Genomic DNA, 18,422 nt, shown 5'->3' with positions numbered 1-18,422 from the left:
TTTTGTGATGCTCTTTGCTTCCAGACAGAGCATGTGGTTTGCCTTGGCACATACATGTCATGTTCCTTTTCGGTCTCGTCTTGCATGATGCTAGTGGATCTTTCTATTACCACATAGCTACTTTGAAGTAGGGTGATGAGATGGAAAACCTCAACCTGTGTGGAAGGTCCACCAAACTCCCCAAGAAGAGCATCGTGGAGGCTGCTGCTGCTGCACGCTCCCCCCTCTCCTGCACCTGTCCCCGCCCCCGCCCGCCCGCCTAGCGCTGCCAGCAACCCTGCTGCGCGCGCTGCCCCCTGCGCTGTCGCCAGCCTCGCCACTGCCCTCGCCCGCTGCCCTCGCTTCCGTTTCCAGCCCGCCTCGCGCTGCCCTCTCCCGCTGCCGCTTCCAGCCCGCCCCGCGCTATTCCCCCCTCTCTCCTCTTTTCGCTCTTTGAAACCCCCTCCCCCCCCCGCTCATTTCGTTCTCTGCCGTACTCTCCCCGAAGGTTTCTTTCGTTTAGGCTCTGGCAGTGCTGGTTTCTTGACAGTGCTTGTCGGGGTCTGCTGTGGAGAAATTTCTTTATCCACTCCTCCTCCGCCACAGCAGCAGACACAGATGGAGGCTCAAGCTCCGCCACAGAGAGACTCTGATGAAGTCCCCTTGCCCGACCCCGCTGAGCCCACCATTCGACTTGCTCTCACTCCTACAGAGTAAGCGGGCCTAGTCGTAGAGGTGGAACGCCTGTAGGCGACTACCGTCGTCTGCAAGATTCTCGGCACCAGACCTAGCTGAGGAGAGCTGCGTGACCTTCTCCAGGCCCGCCTTCTTGCAAAGGTGGGCAAGATCTTGGACGTTCAGTTCCTTGGACGCGGGTACTATCAGATAGAGTTTGAGACCTCCGAGATGACGTCCAAGGTCATTGCGATGAGCCCCCTGACCATCCGAGCAGTTCGAGCCCACTTTCGACAGTGGAGACACGGTTTTGACCCAGCTTTGGATGTTCTAGTAGAGGAGGCAGACCTTCCCATCTCCGTCTGCTTTCCTGGTTTGAGGAGGGAGTACCTACCACTTTTGTCCAGGATAGGCTCAGAGATTGGGATTGTCCTGGAGACACCTCGCACGACAGCCTCAGTAGTTGCCAAGGCGGCCGGCATTCCCTCAGTTCGAGTTCTGGTTAGGGACACCCACACTCTCTCGAAGGTCATACTACTTCCTCAGGTGAGTGGGGGTTGGCTCAGACAGAGCTAGAGTATTCGGGCCTCTCGAATCAGTGTTTCATTTGTCGACAGACGGGCCATCTTGCGAAGGCCTGTCCACGGAGGAGACCCCGACCTACTCCACAGGCCCAGGCCCAGCCCCAACCCTCAAGGGCTTGCCAGCAGCAGCAGGCAGAGCCACCCTCCGAGCCTAGGGCTCAAGCGGAGGAGGGTTGACAGTAGGTTCGTGGTCGACGTCGATAGGGGCCACCGCGCCAGCTTGGCACTCAGAGTGGTCCTCAGGCTCCTGCCCAGCAGCAGTGGGTTCCCACAGGGAATCGTTTCGACCCTCTATAGTAGGACGAGGTCCCTGCTCCAGCCTCCACCTCAGCCTCACCTTCGACAGGTCCCCCTCTCCCCCGAGTTCCCCCCCTCTTCTGCCTCGCCCCCTCCTCCTCCTCCCTCTGCCTCTCCATCTCGCCCTCTCGCCTTTGCTGATCCCCCTTGCCCTCCTTCCCCCCTTTCTCCCTCTGCTCCCTCACCTCCTCCCGCTCCAGTCCCGCAGCCCTCCTCGGTTGCTAGGAGATCTCTTGGCAGCGCCTTTGCCACGAGTCGCTTGGCCAGAGAGGGATAGCCTTTCTTGCGACCCCCTCTTCAGGTACAGACATCTCCCTTTGCAGTAGTTCCTCGTGGTCTGACGAGCTTCGACATTCGTCGTCGTTGGGATTCTTTGCCTACGACTTTACACGGTTTCTCGGCGACCCCTCACCAGACCTTGAGGCAGCCTGCGTCAGAGTTCATGTGCTGTTCCTTGCAGCTAGGGGGATAGAGGTCTTGGACTCAGCAGTTGGCTTCTCTTTTTCCTATGCGGCAGGGACCAGGCTGAGTGGACTATAGACTCAGTCTTGGAGTGGCTGCAGACACAGGCCCTAGAGTTCTCTCATCACATGGAAGACCTAGGGGTTACAGACTTGCTACAGACTCTTTGACCATTGGCCAAGTTTGTTGTGACACCTCCAAACGCAGCAGGATGTAGACACATTGTGGTTTACTTTTTTGCTGACACGCAGAGCCCGCCATGCTATGTACACATACATGAGGACTCCTAGACAAAGGAGGTTGCTTTACGCACGACTCGGTCTACTTGGGCTTGGGCTAGACTTATGCAGTCACGCCTATCTCGAGGACGCTCAGATGCGGATTACTCCTCATCCAAGCCTGTCTCGAAGATAGCACGGTTAGCTGCTGCGGCAACATCAATCCTCTCTCGCTCCCCATGAGGATAGTCTTATGGAATGTACAGGGATTAGGTGGGCCCGAGTTTGAGCGTCAGAGGGGCCGGCTTCGTCAGGAGCTCCAGCGATGTCTTGAGGGAGGAGAGATTGACCTTCTTATGCTACAGGAGCATCATCTGTGTGAGAGCCGCATAAAATGTTGTGGTCAGTTTTTGCGTGGACGATATGAGACTTTTTGGTCAGCTGCATTTGGACTTGGAGGCATCCATGGCCGGGTATGTATGACTATTGTGGATTCTTTGCAGCAGGCCATCGTGGGCAGAGGGATTATTGTGCCAGGCAAGGCTCAGTGGATCACCATGTAGGTTCAGAGTTATCTTGTGGGCTTCCTGAACATCTATGCGCCCAATGTGGCGAGTGCATGTGCAGAGTTTTGGTCTCAGATTGTTGAGTCTCTGCTGCAAGCAGAGGATTGGTGCATAGGGGGTGACTTCAACATGTTGGAGGAACCCTCTGACAGGATTGGTGGCAGCCATACTACTGTGCATGGTGTTGAGTTGGCAGCTTGGGAAAGGTTTTGTATGACTGCGGGTTTCATATGTGTGGCAACATTCTAGCTTTGTGAGGCCCCCAGACAGCCTGGCCTTCTCTCGTTCGGACCGCAAAGTGGGAGGCATGAATCTATCTCGGATAGATCGCTTCTACACTAGTGACCACTTCTGTGACTTGGGTGGGACAGTTGGCATTCTGGCAGGGACTTCTTTCTCGGACCATGCACCAGTGATCCTTACAGTGACTGATAGGCAGAGGAGGTGGAGCACAATGCTATGCATCCCTGAGAGGGTCTTGATGGACTCAGTGCTCAGAGAGCGAGTGGAGGCTCTTTGAACAGAGAGCTTAGACATGCAGGATTCTCCTGCTGACAGAGTGGCCTCAGCACTTGCTCAGCTTAGTCGTTTCTTTCTTCAGGAGTCTTCGGCCCCCCGCTTGGCTGTAGCGAGAGAGGAGCAGTAGTGTCTCCGACGGGGCATTGCTTCCTTGCAGAGGATGCCGGAGCAGCATCCAGAGTCCTTGGTTGGAGGAGCAGTTACAGCAGGCTCGCTAGGAGCTCGTCAGAACAGAGGAAAGGCGCCATGAGTTTGCTTTCCATCGACAGGCATCTCAGTGGACTTAGGTGGGTGACAGAGTGACAGGCGCTTTCTTTGAGGCAGTGGGACCTCGGCATACGCATGCCAAGGTCAGTCAGTTGAGGAGGCCTGATGGGTCAGTGGCCTTAGAGCCAGAGGACATGCATGCAGTTGCTACTGACCTTTACCGTGAGCTACTGTCTGCAGAGCCCCAGTTAGAGTGTCAGGATGCATGCAGAGAGCAGGTGTGGGCACACATGCCTTGTCTTGTGACTGAGGAGATGCGTCAGAGGCTTGAGCTGCCTCTACAGCTAGAGGAGCTGCACACGGCTCTGAGTGCACTCCCCCGTGGTAGCTGTCCTGGTGAGGATGGATGGACTCCCAGCTTTTTCTTGGAATACTGGGACTTGCTTGGCTCAGATCTTTGTCGTGCTTTTCAATACATCCTGCACTCAGATAAGATGCCTGACAGCATGAGTGAAAGCCTGATTTACCTCATTCCCAAGGAGGGTGGCTCCTTGGATGAGATTCGACAGTGATGCCCCATCACCATCGTCAACTCTGCCTACAAAATTCTTGCCAAGGCTCTGAGTTTGAGGATTCAACCACTTTTAGAGAGCCTTATACATGGGACTCGGACAGGTTTTGTCAAGGAGCGTAGTATCCTTGACAACATCTTTACTTTTTGGGAGGCTTCTGCCCTCGCGCGGCTCCGCGGTGAGGATTTGGTGATTCTTCTTCTCGATTTTGAGAAGGCCTACGACAGAGTCGACTGGGATTTTTTGGAGGGCACTCTACGTAGGATGGGCTTCTTAGATGCTTGGATCAGAGGGATGTCAGCTTTGTACAGATGGCACACAGTCAGTTGCTTTTGTCAGGAGGTAGAGGTGATCGTTTCATGCTCACACATTCGGTCAGACAGGGCTGCCCTCTTACCCCCTTCGTCTTTCTGTTCTATGCTGAGGCGATGAGCAGGTTTTTGGTTTCACAGCAGGTTGGCTTACGTGGCTTAGCGCTCTCTATTCGGGGAGATGAGCTACTGGACACTGAGTTTGCAAACGACTCAGCCTTGTACTTGGATGGCTAGGAGGCCAACCTACACAGGTGTGAGCAGGCTCTTGAGACTTTCTGTTGTGCATCTGGCGCACTGATCAACTAGAGAAAGACAGTGGCTTTCTCGGTTGGTAGTGCTCCTACGCCCGATTGGATGCCAGGTGGGTTTCAAGTGGATTCCCCCAGGGACTGCAGTTCGGTACTTGGGCTGTCAGGTTGGTTTGGACTTGTCTCCCGAGCAGCAGATTGCTCCCCTCCTCCTGTCTATTAGGAGGAAGTTGTTACATTGGAGCTCCACACGACTTTCTTTGGCAGGCAGAGTTGTAGTGGCCAACCAGGCGCTGTTGGCTACTGTGTGGTACATCACTTCTTGTTGGATCTTCTCGAGTTCTTGTATCAGCCAGGAGAGAGGCTGATCAGGAACTTCCTTTGGTCAGGGCGGGACACTCAGATAGCCCGGGCCAAAGTGGCATGGCAGGTCATAACTCTTCCTTGTTCTCAAGGAGGGTTGGATATCATAGACCTAGCACAGCACAGCACAACAGAGCAGAGCAGAGCCCTTCTTGGGAAGTTCATCGTCAGAGGACTTCTTTAGGTGAGGAGCCCTCGAAGGAGTTCTTGCTTTAGCGGCCTAGTGCTAGGGTACCTCAGGTTGGAGGCCCCTGGTGACCCTCGACTCGATGGATTTTCAATGAGATGCGCAGAGTTGGCTTGAGCAGGAGACTGGAAGACCGCTTCGCTGTGAGTCTGCTCCGTTCTTGGGAGCAACTGCGGCAAGGATTGGAGCAGCGTCAGCCTACTTGCACGGAGGAGCGCCTGAGACAGCCCCTTGTTTGGAACCCATGGTTAGCACTCAGAGAGGCCACTTGGTTGTTAGTCGGCCTCATGTTTCGTGGGGTCCCATGGTAGAGGGTCCAGCACGCTCTCTAGGTGACTGGTTACAGTTTTCAGGCTTGTTAGAGGAGCTTCAGGGCATTCAGCTCCAAGGCATGAGAGGGGGTGCAGAGCATGTGTCAGGACATCTCAGAGGCAGTATCAGATGAGTGGCTCACACCTCTCGAGTCAGCAACACCCAGATGGATGGGAGCCTTCACGCGACTGGAGGTTCTCATCTGAGTTCGAGCTTGCTCAGAGTCTATACCCTCCCTGTTTTTCGAGCTACAGGGCGAGGGACACCTACGCCGAGTTGCAGTAGAGGCCCCACAGGTGGCAGAGTGCTGTTTTCAGAGGATCCGCGTGGTGGGCATGTGTGGGAGGACTTATGTCATAGATCCCGACCCAGCAGCTCTTGAGACTGGCCACTGGAGACTTGGGGCTTGGGAGAGCTGTCTACTGGTACGAGTACAGTGGGATCCTGGTGAGTGGCTTTGGAGGGACCCTTTCTCCTCTGCAGACCATCCAGGTGTCCCCTTCTTTCAGTACACTGTTCGACAGGGACGTCACATACCCTTTCTCCTCTGCAGACCATCCAAGTGTCCCCTTCTTTTAGTACACTGTTGGACTAGGACGTCACATACTGGCAGCGCATTGAGAGGCTCATCCTGCTGCAGCACCTCATTGGCAGGAGGAGGGTCTCACAGTAGAGTTCTTGGGCAGCTTTTTGGGAGAGGTTGTGGGACCCAGACAGCCGAGACTAGTCACTTTGTTCCAGTGGCTGGTTGCACACAGAGCTACAGTAGTTGGGAGTTGGCTTGTACATAGTGGTCTCTCGCCGCATGTGCAGCTTGTGACCGTCTTGTGGAGAGGCAGCGTCACTGTCTTTGGGATTGTCCTTTGGCACAATAGGTGCGGCTTCGTGTCCTTCAGCTGATGCCAGCTCTTTCCACAGCTCGGCAGTACACTTGGGGGGCAGTTGCTTGGTCCACTCTCATGGGCCCGACACTTCAGTTTGAGCTATTTTCCACCAGCAGGATGATAGTGATGCAGGGGGGTCGACCCACACTCCAGCCTGCTCCACAGGAGTGGTGCAGTGAGAAGTGTTGGGAGCTCATCAATGACCTGAGACTCTGGTTCATCTGGCGGGCCCGTTTCTTCCGCATCTTCGAGGCTTGCCCAGAACCACCAGCAGAGACTGTTCGGGATCTTTGGCCAGAGCTGATCCATACTCTCAGAGGACAGTTCGAGAGACTCCAAGACAGTTCCGACCGCATGCGGGAGCGCAAAGAGGCTTTCCTTCGACTTTGGCGTTCAGGGCCTTTTTTCACCATGGTCCAGGGTGTGCTCAGATGGCAGTACCATCCACCTGTGTGGCTTTTCCCTCCTCCCATCTCTTGATTTAGCCTCATTGTACATATACTGTTTATTCATTGGGAGAGTCTCCCCATCAGGATTGTTGTAGCCCTCTTTTGTAGAGGTGGTTGTAGCCCTATGGGCAGTTTCATTTACTAATAGAAGAATCTTGATCTCGGAAAAAAAAGAGGAGCATCGTGGAGGGTATTTTGCGTGTTGCATTCCTTCAGCTTTTTCCACCGTCGCCATTGTCAGAAAATTCTTGGCAACCAATTCATCCGTCATTTCTTGCACATTCAATTGTGAGTTGTGCCAATGCGTGAAGTGCTGGACAACACGAGTAATTTTACTCATGAGTGTGAAATTGCAATACTTACACTGCCTTTGACAAGTGTTGGAACTAGCTTACACTCGAGCGGTTACAATGTGGATGCATTGGTGTGCTTCTTTCAATATGGATTGCACGCACGAGTAATTTTACTCATGAGTGTGAAATTGCAATACTTACACTGCCTTTGACAAGTGTTGGAACTGGCTTACACTCGAGCGGTTACAATGTGGATGCATTGGTGTGCTTCTTTCAATATGGATTGCACGCATGAGGCATGATGACTCATCTCAAGAAGCAAGAATTTAGACGCAAAAAGAAATGTCAATGTCTTTAGAGAGGCGTGCGTGAGAGACTCGAATTCATGTAAGAAAGTGTGTTCTTTATATAGAAGAGAAGGAGAAATAGCCATACCCTGCTTTGTAAACACTTTGCACTATCTTTGTAGTAGCTTCAAAATGTCACTGCTCTGTGGAAATAGAAGAGTAGGGATTTGAGGTTTGTTGGCCCAATAGTGTATGTTCTCTCTTTCGGAGAGCAAAAACCCTTGCAAAGCTCATTTTTCAATATTGTGTCTCACATGGTACGATTGGTATTTAAGGAGCTCGGTATGGTATGGATGTGCTTATGAATTTGTACGTATTGCACTGGGATTGGTACATATAGATCGTATCGTACGGGCAAATATAAAAATATAAGAAATCTGGGTAATTGCTAGTTGACACTTTTTTATGGGAAGGATTTTGGGCCTTAAACGAGTTAAAAGAGGCTATTAGGCTAAGAATCCCCAAATTCCCTACTCTCTAGATTTTCAACATTTTGTTGCACAGAGGTGGTACAAAGTGTCTGTAGAGAAAGATATGGCTATTTCTCTTTCTTCTTTTTGTGATGCTTGGCAATTTCTCATGTAAGCATGGATTCAACCTCTCATACAATTCCTCTCAACCAGCGTGGCCCTAACCGAGAAGACCTTTGCGGTGACTGTGCCCTCGAGCCTCCCACCCTCTCCCATCCTCCATCAAACCATGTACCCCCTGAGAGAGTTACATCATGAATGAGATGAAGAAATTGCAACAAAAGGTAGCAAAAAAGCCAGCATTAATCACCAAAGAAGCCCGGATAATCAATCTTGAAGAATAGTTGCAAGAGACTTAAGAGATGTCCCGGAGGCAATACAATCAAGCGGAGCTCTCTGACGACAGTACAACACGATAACAGTATTCCAAGGGAAAGCTATTATCACAGACTTCAAGAATCCACCCCCTACTACAAAGACACGAACCTAGATCTCTTACACATGTAGACATATCACGCACATGATAACTTTTGACCATTGTAACTCTCACAAGTCATGAGAGTGTTGAGGTTATGTTTTGCACATGCACTTGTTCCTTTTTCATGATATCCGAACCAAAGATGTATCTTTTTTGTCCCATATCTTTCTTCTGGAAGAACTCCGATTTTTTGTCCCATAGGTCAACTTTTGTCTCCCATCGACATCAAGATTGGTCAATAGACACTTTGCATATTTCATGGGAGGAGGATTTATTGTAGCTTTGTGGTTTTCCGCAAAGCTTTTGATATAGTTCTGAGGGGCAGATTGATGCATAGACTGTAGGAGCTGGAGTGCTTGTAGAGTTCATATGGGGGTTCATGGCCTTGTACATGGTGGTTACAGAACGAATGCGTACACCCTAGGGGATGTCAGAGACTACTCAATCCACCATTGGGGTGAAACAGGGTTGCCCATTATCCCCCACTCTTTTTGGCATGTATGTGGATGAGGCTTCAGACTACATTGAGGGGGAGAGCGATAGAGTAGCACAGTTGGTAGGGACATGGACACCCCTATTGTTGTATGCGGATGATATTGTGCTTATTTCAGATTCACCTGAGGGGATGTAGTGCCATCTTGATGCTTTACACACATTTGCGCATGAATTGGTATGTCTGTAAACCTTGGAAAGACCAAGGTTATGGTATTCAAAACTTAGTTCAATGGATCAGGCGATCAATAATCAGTTTTACTTATGGATAGGACCGAGTAGAGTATATGCACTTACCTAGGAGTGGCTTTTAGTGGCCCGACTTTCTCCATGAGAGCGTAGAGACTAGACTGACTAGAGCATACGAAGCTTTGGGAGGTTTGGAGAGGATGTGTTCATAGGTTCAATTCCACAAGCGTTGCACCAAGCTATGGCTTTTTGAATCTTGATACTTTACTTTCCTCAGCTATGCTATATGGAGTGCAGATATGGGGATTCTCGGTAGATCATCATAGTCATCAGCATGGACGTACAGATGGGTGGCGAGACATGGAGAGGCCACTTATCTTCATGATCTCTGGGATGATCAAGGCTAAGGCCTTGGTTCCCCATGCGATCATCCGAGTAGAGCTGGCTGCCCCTCTTGTGGTGGTGGAGGCTCTTACGAGATGAGTAACATTCATACGCAACGTATGGGAGCTCCCATGAGATTGTTGTGCTCGGCTAGCTCTCGAGTCTTCACAGCACTTGACAGCATAGGGAGATACATCATGTTAGTTAGCACAAATGGAAACATGGTTTGAGCTACATGGTTTCTTTATGGCCATGCTCCCCCCCTTTCAATATTCTCTAGAGGCACCTTCTCTCTCTCTCTGACACAGAGGGAGGTCACTAGACTTGTACGACGATCTGTTTCAGTCGGATACCCAGAGGACATGAATACAGCCTACAAGAGCTGGGCACGAAGATGACTACATATAGAGAGCATTTCTCCAGCTCTCAGAGGATGGTTTCTTATTTAGGCCTGCTTATGTGGACAATCACTTGTCCCACTGCTTACGATGTGCTATCGGACAGATTTGGACATCATCATGCTAGTTGAGGCCAGGTTGTGCCAGCTGTTTGATAGAGAGCCAGAGACAAAGAGCTCCACTATATATGCCACTGTACAGCATATTATGCGGTACATGGCTGCTTCCAATGCCTCTTTACAGAGTTTTGGGCTTCCATTTAAAGTTATGAGATACCAGGATCAGAGATGCCTTGCACTCTTATCTACTGAAGATTCAGCGACATCAAGTAGGGTGACGGAGGGAGAGAGAGGCTCGCAGACCAAGAGACACACCCAGAGACAGATCACAGTGTTCTTCCATCCAGAGATTGAGCAGCGACGAGAGCAACCAGAGATGAGGGATACAGGGTGATCAGCAGTAGAGGTATAGTGATCGAGCAGTAGAGCCAGGGAGATCTAGAAGGCCAGGATGAGGGGATACTCCCATTGGTGGAGGAGTTTGCAGCAGAGGATCAAACTATATTGACGAGATATGTGACATTGACATGATCATGCACTAACTGATGCGAGCCATCTCTGGATTCTGATAGTACATATCGACCATTTTGTATCTGTTCTCTGAGATACACACCCACCTTTTGTATATGTACCCCTCAGGCTCTTGATACCCACCTTTTATAGCTCTAGTAGTGTTTCTGTTTAGTATCCAGACCTTGTATCAGATTCACCAGCTTGTAACGGATTGATCTCATAGGTCATTTTGGCCTTTTGAAGACGTTAATATATCATTTCATTTCATTTCATCTCTCTCTCTCTCTCTCTCTCTCTCTCTCTCTCTCTCTCTCTCTCTCTCTCTCTCTCTCTCTCTCTCTCAGGATGAGGACCAGGAGGGCTTACGATCATGACGGTCTAGTAGCGGAGCACTTTATACATGCTAGGGATATGCTGATGGAGGTTCTTGCAGTGTTGTTCAATCGTGCCATGTGTGAGGGATTACCTGAGACTTGGAGGTTTTCTACTATTGTGCCTATATTCAAGGCAGGTGATCCTACAGAGCCTGGAAATTACCGCACTATTATGGTTGGACACACACTGGCACGATTGTATGCATCCATTATTGAGCAGCAGTTGAGTAACTGGGCAGAGGGTGAGGGTGTACGGGCAAAGGGACAGGCAGGTTTCAGGAGGGGTTTCTCCACTCTTGACCATATTCTGACACTCAGAGCTATCATTGAGGAGGGCAGGTCACATGGGAGACGGATTTATTGTAGCTTTGTGGATTTCCGCAAAGCATTTGACATGGTACCGAGAGCTCGACTGATGCGCAGACTGCAGGAGATGGGGGTGCCCACAGTGTTGATTTGGGGGATTATGGCTTTATACAGATCAGTGATGGGACATGTACGCACCCCAGAGGGGATATCTGACTTAGTTCACTCCACTATCGGGGTGAAACAGGGTTGCCCATTGTCTCCTACTCTATTTGGTATGTATGTTGATGAGGTGTCTGATTACATTGACAGAGAGGGTGATAGAGGTGCCCAGCTGGCAGGGACATGGATCCCATTGTTGTTATATGCTGATGATATTGTCTTGATCTCTGACTCACCAGAGGGTATGCAGCGACAGTTGGATGCATTACACAGTTTTGCAGAGGATAGTGGATTGTCTGTAAACCTTGGTAAAACCCAGGTCATGGTGTTTAACACCACACCGCAGTGGATCAGGAGATTCGGCACCGACCTTCACGTATGGTCAAGAGATTGTGGAGTATACAGATGCATACACTTACCTTGGGATAGTCTTCACTGGGCCGAGGTTTTCTTTGGGGAGAGCAGCAGAGACTAGACTGACCAGAGCTTATGCGGCCTTGGGAGGCTTGGAGAGGATGTGTTCGCAGGTTCAGTTCCAGGAACCTCGGACAAAGTTATGGCTCTTTGATACTTTAGTAGCCTCAGCTATAATGTATGGGGTACAGGTATGGGGACCTTTTGTAGGCCAGGATGGTTGGAGACGTATGGAGAGGCCCTTGGTATCTATGATCTCCCGATTGATTAGAGCCAAGGCCTCCGTACCTCACGCGATCATTCGAGCAGAGCTAGCTGCCCCCCCCCATGGAGATTGAGGCACTTACCAGATCAGTGTCCTTTGTGCACAGCCTATGGGATATGCTAGAGACAGATATGCTAGACTGGCCCTTGAGTCTTCCAGACAGTTAGCTCTACAGGGGGACACTTCATGCTGGTATGCACAGATGACTTCATGGTTTCAGACGCATGGCTTCACCATGGACAGGTTGCCCCCTTTCCAGTATTCTCTTCAGGCACCCTCGCTGTCTCTTACACGGGTGGAGATCACTAGACTCATTCGTCAGGACCTGATCCAGCTCGACACCAGGAGGACATGGATAGAGCCGCCTCAGGAGTTGAGCACGAAGATGGCTTTCTATAGAGAGCATCTTCTCCACCTCACAGGAGATGGGTTTGTGATTCGACCCAGCTACATGGACACACATATGTCTCATGGTTTGCGTTGTGCCATTGGTCAGATACGCACATCCTCACATCAGCTCGAGATTGAGACTGGTAGATTCAGAGGGATACCAGCAGACAGCAGGATATGCCGATTATGCCAGAGAGAGCCAGAGACAGAGTTGCACTACATATGTCATTGCACAGTGTTCTATGAGATACGGGGGCGTTTCCACTGCTTATTCGGAGAGGGTTTTGGTCCTCTATCTAGGGTCATGAGTTATGAGGATCAGAGATGTCTTGGACTATATCTACTTGAGTTACACAGGTGTAGAGACACTTTACTGGGGAGAGCTAGAGAGAGGCAGTCCCAGAGACACATTACAGATTTCTTTTCACTAGATATGGGACAGCCAGAGGAGCAGCCACCACTGCAGAGCTCGTCCCACACTCATTCGACCACTACTGGCACTCTCATCGACCGAGCATTGGAGCTACAGAGATACAGACGACCGCGACTGAGGAGAGGAGCTACACAGCATCGACGGAGACTACAACAGAAGATTCGAGCCATACTCTCTCGACATCCAGAGTGCAGATGAGGGTGGATCCTCACCATTTCTTCCATCTTTGTTTCACACACTGTTACATCCAGTTTACCGGGTACCTATTGTATCAGCTGCTACACCCATGTAGTTTTAGATTGTAGTAGTAGTAGTAGTATTTTGTTCCACTTCTAGTTCTTTTCTAGTTCTTTTGTACCCAGACATGGTATTGGATTCACTATTTTGTAACTGATTGGTCTCATAGGTCATTTTGGCCTTTTGAAGACGTTAATATAACATTTCATTTCATTTCATTTCTCTCTCTCGCACGTGTGTGTGTGTGTGTGTGTGTGTGTGTGCGCACGCTAACAAAAAGAGGAAAATGGTATAACCTTTCTATCACCCAAGTGTGGTAGATTGATAATGCCATCTCCCTCTTGAATAACAGGTCTTGAGTTCAACTCCTCGTCGGCTAGATCTTTAAGGTCTCTTCTTCTCGGGGGTGTGTCTGTGTGTGCGCGCGTGCACGCGCGCTAATAAAAAGAGAAAAATGGTATAACCTTTCTATCACCCAAGTGTGGTAGATTGGTTATGCCATTTCCCTCTTGAGTAACAGGTCTTGAGTTCAACTCCGGCTAGATCTTTAAGGTCTCTTGGGTTAGTTTCCTATGACGTTAAAACTCTCTTCTTCTTCTTCTTCTTCTCTCTCTCTCTCTCTCTCTCTCTCTCTCTCTCTCTCTCTCTCTAGACTGACATTTGTTTTTATGTTTGGTTCTTTATTCTTGAGATACGAGTCATCATGCCTCGCACGTGCAATCCATATTGGAAGGAGCATACCAATGTTATCCAGATTGCGAACACTTCAAGGCAAGCTGGTTGGGGTGCTCATCAATGGCAGTGTATCCTCACCAGTATAATTACTTGTATTGTCAAGCACTTGACAGGCATTGGCACATCTAACAATTGTGGAGGGTGCAAGAAGGTGCCTTGCGTCGTGAAGAACCAATTGAATGCTGAGGGTTTTGCAATGATGGCGACGAGAGAAAAAGCTAATGGAACTTGACACATGCAAGATGCTGTCTACGATGCTCTTCTTGGGGAGTTTGGTTGATCTTCCTCACAGGTAGAGGAAGGGTTTTCGTTCAGCACCCTTCTTCAGAGAAACCATCTACTAGTAGGAAGAGGGCTTGTGTCTTGCTGGAGGAGGAACATGTATGCATGTGCCATGACAAAATATCTTGCCTTCGTACATGACTGCTTCGCCATCTTGACTACGGGCTTTTCATGTTCATGTCTCTTATTGGCCTTCGAGCCTTTGTACATAGTTGTTTGATTGGTCATTGGACCATGCACATTTCTTTCTGGTAATCAATATGAGTCTACATTATGAAAAAAAGAGGTCGCAAGGCACTGCCCAATGCTGGGTCTGCAACACAGTCAGCTGCCTTCATGCCCTTAACCAGATATCATCATGCTGGTAGTCCATGAAAGCCCATATTTTATCAGTACTGGCTGTCTAAAATGTTCAAGTACATGCTTTCTAAAGGCCAAAAAAACGTAAACATTTTTATCAATGCTACATACTATACATGAAAGAAACGTCAAGTCAGGTACTTTAAATGCAATACTTGTCATGTAGTTTCTTCCTTTTAAATATCTATCCGAAAGAGACGATTGATGTGCTATTGTATGCTTGAATAGGACTAGATAGTATGCATTCTTGTTTGAAGTTTCAGCACTGGGCTAGGTGTCATTCAGGACTAACACACCTTGTGTAGACAGGGAGGCATGGCGGAGAAAGATAGGAGGCCTGTGGCGATGGTCTGAGGCCATTCCACTTTTGCAGGAGTACTATTCTCAATATGGAATTGGAAGGACTGCTTGTGAACAAGGTTTTCTATGCAGCTCTGATTCCTGAACCATTTAACTTACTGTTTTTCTTTTTCACATTTCCAAATGTTTGGATGAATTATGAATATATTCAACCATTCACTAGTTTCTATTTGTTACTGGACGTTTTTGGCAATTTTTCTTGCAATAATGACGATGGCATTCTCTCTTTCACATTATATCAGTCCATATTCCTCTTTACTTATCCTCCTTCCATCTGGCTCTTGAGGCAGTGTCACTGTGGTCTTTTCAAGAGATGCTTTTGTGATTCTGTTTATGAGGATTCATTTGAATGGGAGATAATGGGCGGTTTATGCATGTTCCAGCTTTACAATGCCGAGGAGTCAAGCTGATTCGGGATGTAAGTTTCTATGCGTATAAGGATGCTTGCAACCTTAGTGTTCTGAAAGAACACTATGAGGGGCTCTCGAAGCATCTTGAGCGGCACATTTCACATACTGGAGCCAGTCATATTCTAGTGGTAAGGGCTAATTGTGTGCAATTTTCTGTGAGAGTTTAGATTTTCGGCCTTCATTGATTGGCCTTGATGTCTGTGATAGCATGGTCCTAGTGGCTCTGGCAGAACCTCTCTTGTCAAGTCCGTGTTGTATCGATTTGCAAAGCAGGGGAAATTAAGAGTGATCCAGATGCAGAAAGGTGAAACAAAACATATTCAGGGCATTTTAGAGGAGCTGGCCAAAAATTGGCAGTTGCGATTTGTTCTTATGGTGGACGGTCTTTCGACTAATGATGACTTAGTGTACACGGTACGTTTCCTTGTAAGGGTAACAAGGTCTGTTAATGTTTGTATATGCCTGCATGGGCGCTAGCTTCCTGAACTTGTAAACAAGCGTCTTTCCTGATTCAAAGAAACTTGTGCTTGAGGGTTGTTAAATGGAGCTAATTTATGGGAGTGCGTGATCTTTACTAAGATTATTTTCTTTAACTACTGGGTTGATTGTTAATAAGAGCCACTCTGATTCGGTATCGGCACTTCCACTGGATGAGTTTCTGCTATCAAAGACCAAAGCTCAATTATTTGCTTCACTGCAGGAATGGCCAGAAAATGTGATACTATGTGGAATTAGTCTTTTGCGAGAACCGAGCACCAACAAACTTGCTGATGAGTTTAGGGATGTATTTGGGACGATTTTGACCCTCGATAATTTGGACTTGCAAAGCTATCTTTTGTCTGTGGAGGAGATGCTGGATCACAATATGGGACATGGCATTAAGCCAGCTGGGGGCTCCTGGAAAAGCCATATTGAGCAAGCTGAGTTATGGGCTAAGGACCGCAAGGTTCTTTCAATTCGCACTGCAGCTCAATTTGTAAGCAGCATTCTTTTGAGCTAGTGCACAGATTGAACCATGCTTGTTGATGAACATCGGTCTCCATTTCAGGTCAATAAGTTCAAAATCTGTAGTCACAAAATGTCAGTCTCATTGCAATGAAAGTCTATGAGCTGATCTACATTCTCAACCCTACATTTCGGGTGCCTTCTGGAAGATTCAACTGTAGATTTATTGTGTAAAATGTACCTTGGATGGCCTGGTGCAATGGCTTTTGTAAACCATCAGGAATATCAACAACCAGAAAAGTTGATTCAGAACTTTTCATTGTAATGGGATAGACAGAGTGCCCCCTAGCTATGAACCCACCGTCTGTGGAGTTTTCAATATTTTATCGTGTTTATCATTAAAAGGCCCGTACTGTTTTGTGGGTACTGTTTTGTGGAGGTTTATGCCCTGAGCACCTTTGTATATTAGTTTGTATTTTTATGTAGTGTGTTTCATGTGGAGGTGCAACCCCTAAAGATCTTGGGGCTTCAACTTGCATCCCCTAACACACGGTCTACCTCATTTTTGTCATAGGCTTTAACTTGCACACCCTAGCACAGGGCTTACCCCATTATTGTTATACTTTTGTCTTTTTGACAACTCCAATCCAATCACAAGGTATTGATCGTCGAGCATTCCTGAGAACTCCACGTCAAGCCATCCATGACCACATACAAGACTCGTTGGATAAATCTTTGAGGTCCTTTGGGATTGTTCCTCTCACACGTTAAAATTTCTCTCCTATCTCAAGAAGTCAAGGTTGCGTAGCAAGAATGGCACTACGTGGTGTGAATGTTGAAAGCCATGTGCAAATGTCTCCGCCAAACACAGAATTAGCCTCTCATCTTTTACAATATTGTGTACACCGTGAGTGGAATATTGATCATTGAGCAAGCAATGCACTGATTTTCTGTTATTGTTGATAAAGTGTCATTTCAGTATTGCTGTTGATATGCTGCATTTGCCATGGGCTCACTATGAAATTTCTGAGGTTTATTTCTCTGTCCAAGTTGCTTCATTTGGAATCCTCTCTTTAAAAGCTGTCACTAAAACCTTTGATCAGAGTGAATGTTTTTATGATTTTGAGAAGGTTTTGTAACCAACTATGGGGAAGGTCTCCATAGCTTTACTCCATTATAACGTAATAGACTCAGACCGCATTTTTTGTTAGCCCGAGAGTATTTTACCCTAAAAATCAGTGGACTGAAGAATTTCCTCCTCTCTTTACCATCATCCTCACTTACTCTGTTATAGGCATAACTTGATAGTGTGTGCAGATACCATTTCGGCCATCATTAAGAGACTCTTGTTGTTACTGTCCTATCAACTTGTTATAACGATATGATACTGGTCGACTGCGACGGCAGCATCATTGGCAAACCTTTCTTAGCCGTTGTCGAGAAGAGACCTACGAGCGTTATGGAATGCTACCCACTTGGGCTTTGAATGTGTGAGGGAGTCTTAAACCTTAACAAGAAGCTGTTAGCATGGCGTAGCAGGGGGAAACGGAAGCATCTGAATCGACATAACAACCATTGTGATGCTTGAAGTTCACAAATGTTGTTCACTCATGATGAGGATACCAATTTTTAAGCTTGGTAAACCAATTTGCATAAAAAATATGTTATACTTACTTGCAAATTGTACATGGGTAGGAGTAATCCTTGATAGAATGGACATTTAGATCCTTACTTGCATGTAGGTTTGGATATATTTTTATAGAGCAAAATAAGTAGACTAGTTTTGATACCATTTGTGCTTCATGTACTACTTCTGGGAAGGATGGGATATAAACTTCTAAATTTCATGTTCAAGCCTCGAAAAAGACTACTTGGTAGTAAATCTAAATATTTGGAGCTTAGAGCTAGCTATAAGTAGACGAAGTTTCCTTTTTTGCAAACTGCCCTGCAAAAAAAAGCCCAAGGTTAACCATTTTTCTTAACTATAGTCATTAGATAGTCATTTAAATTGCTTCTACTGTTACAGAGGTTCAATCTGCCATTACCCACAAAAAAGCCTAAGACATCATGGACTAGTTAGACAAGTGAAGGCGAAGGAAGATTACATTAGCACCCTCTAGGTGTCCTTTGATAAGCAAACATATCAAGGTAGTTGTCAATTAAGGAACACCATGAACCCTTCCACTATGTATTACATAATGGGTGGCAAACGTGCAATGCCAATACCCAATTGATGTCCCCAAGGATTTTTCGGACCATCTCTTCTACAATTATCTTGGGAAGGAGACAA

The 18,422-nt window shown here is 47.8% G+C and overlaps 1 protein-coding gene across 2 annotated transcripts in view; it reads left to right on the top strand.

Moving 5' to 3' along the window:
- Positions 1-16,558, top strand: part of LOC147445456 (uncharacterized) — a 37,934-nt gene extending 21,376 nt beyond the window's left edge. For both annotated transcript variants that reach the window (XM_086524980.1, XM_086524979.1), the window contains 5 exons: positions 14,723-14,836; positions 15,161-15,315; positions 15,395-15,601; positions 15,888-16,163; positions 16,236-16,558. In XM_086524980.1, the coding sequence (XP_086381106.1) occupies positions 14,723-14,836; positions 15,161-15,315; positions 15,395-15,601; positions 15,888-16,163; positions 16,236-16,286 (803 nt within the window). In that variant the 3' untranslated portion in view covers positions 16,287-16,558. The remainder of the gene's footprint in view (positions 1-14,722; positions 14,837-15,160; positions 15,316-15,394; positions 15,602-15,887; positions 16,164-16,235) is intronic.
- Positions 16,559-18,422: the final 1,864 nt, after the last annotated feature.

This window comes from Adiantum capillus-veneris, chromosome 12, assembly GCF_014529385.1.
Source record: "Adiantum capillus-veneris isolate H3 chromosome 12, ASM1452938v2, whole genome shotgun sequence".
NCBI classification, from domain to species: domain Eukaryota; kingdom Viridiplantae; phylum Streptophyta; class Polypodiopsida; order Polypodiales; family Pteridaceae; genus Adiantum; species Adiantum capillus-veneris.
The sequence above is the reverse complement of the archived record's forward strand: the minus strand, read 5'-3'. Positions and strand labels throughout refer to the sequence as shown.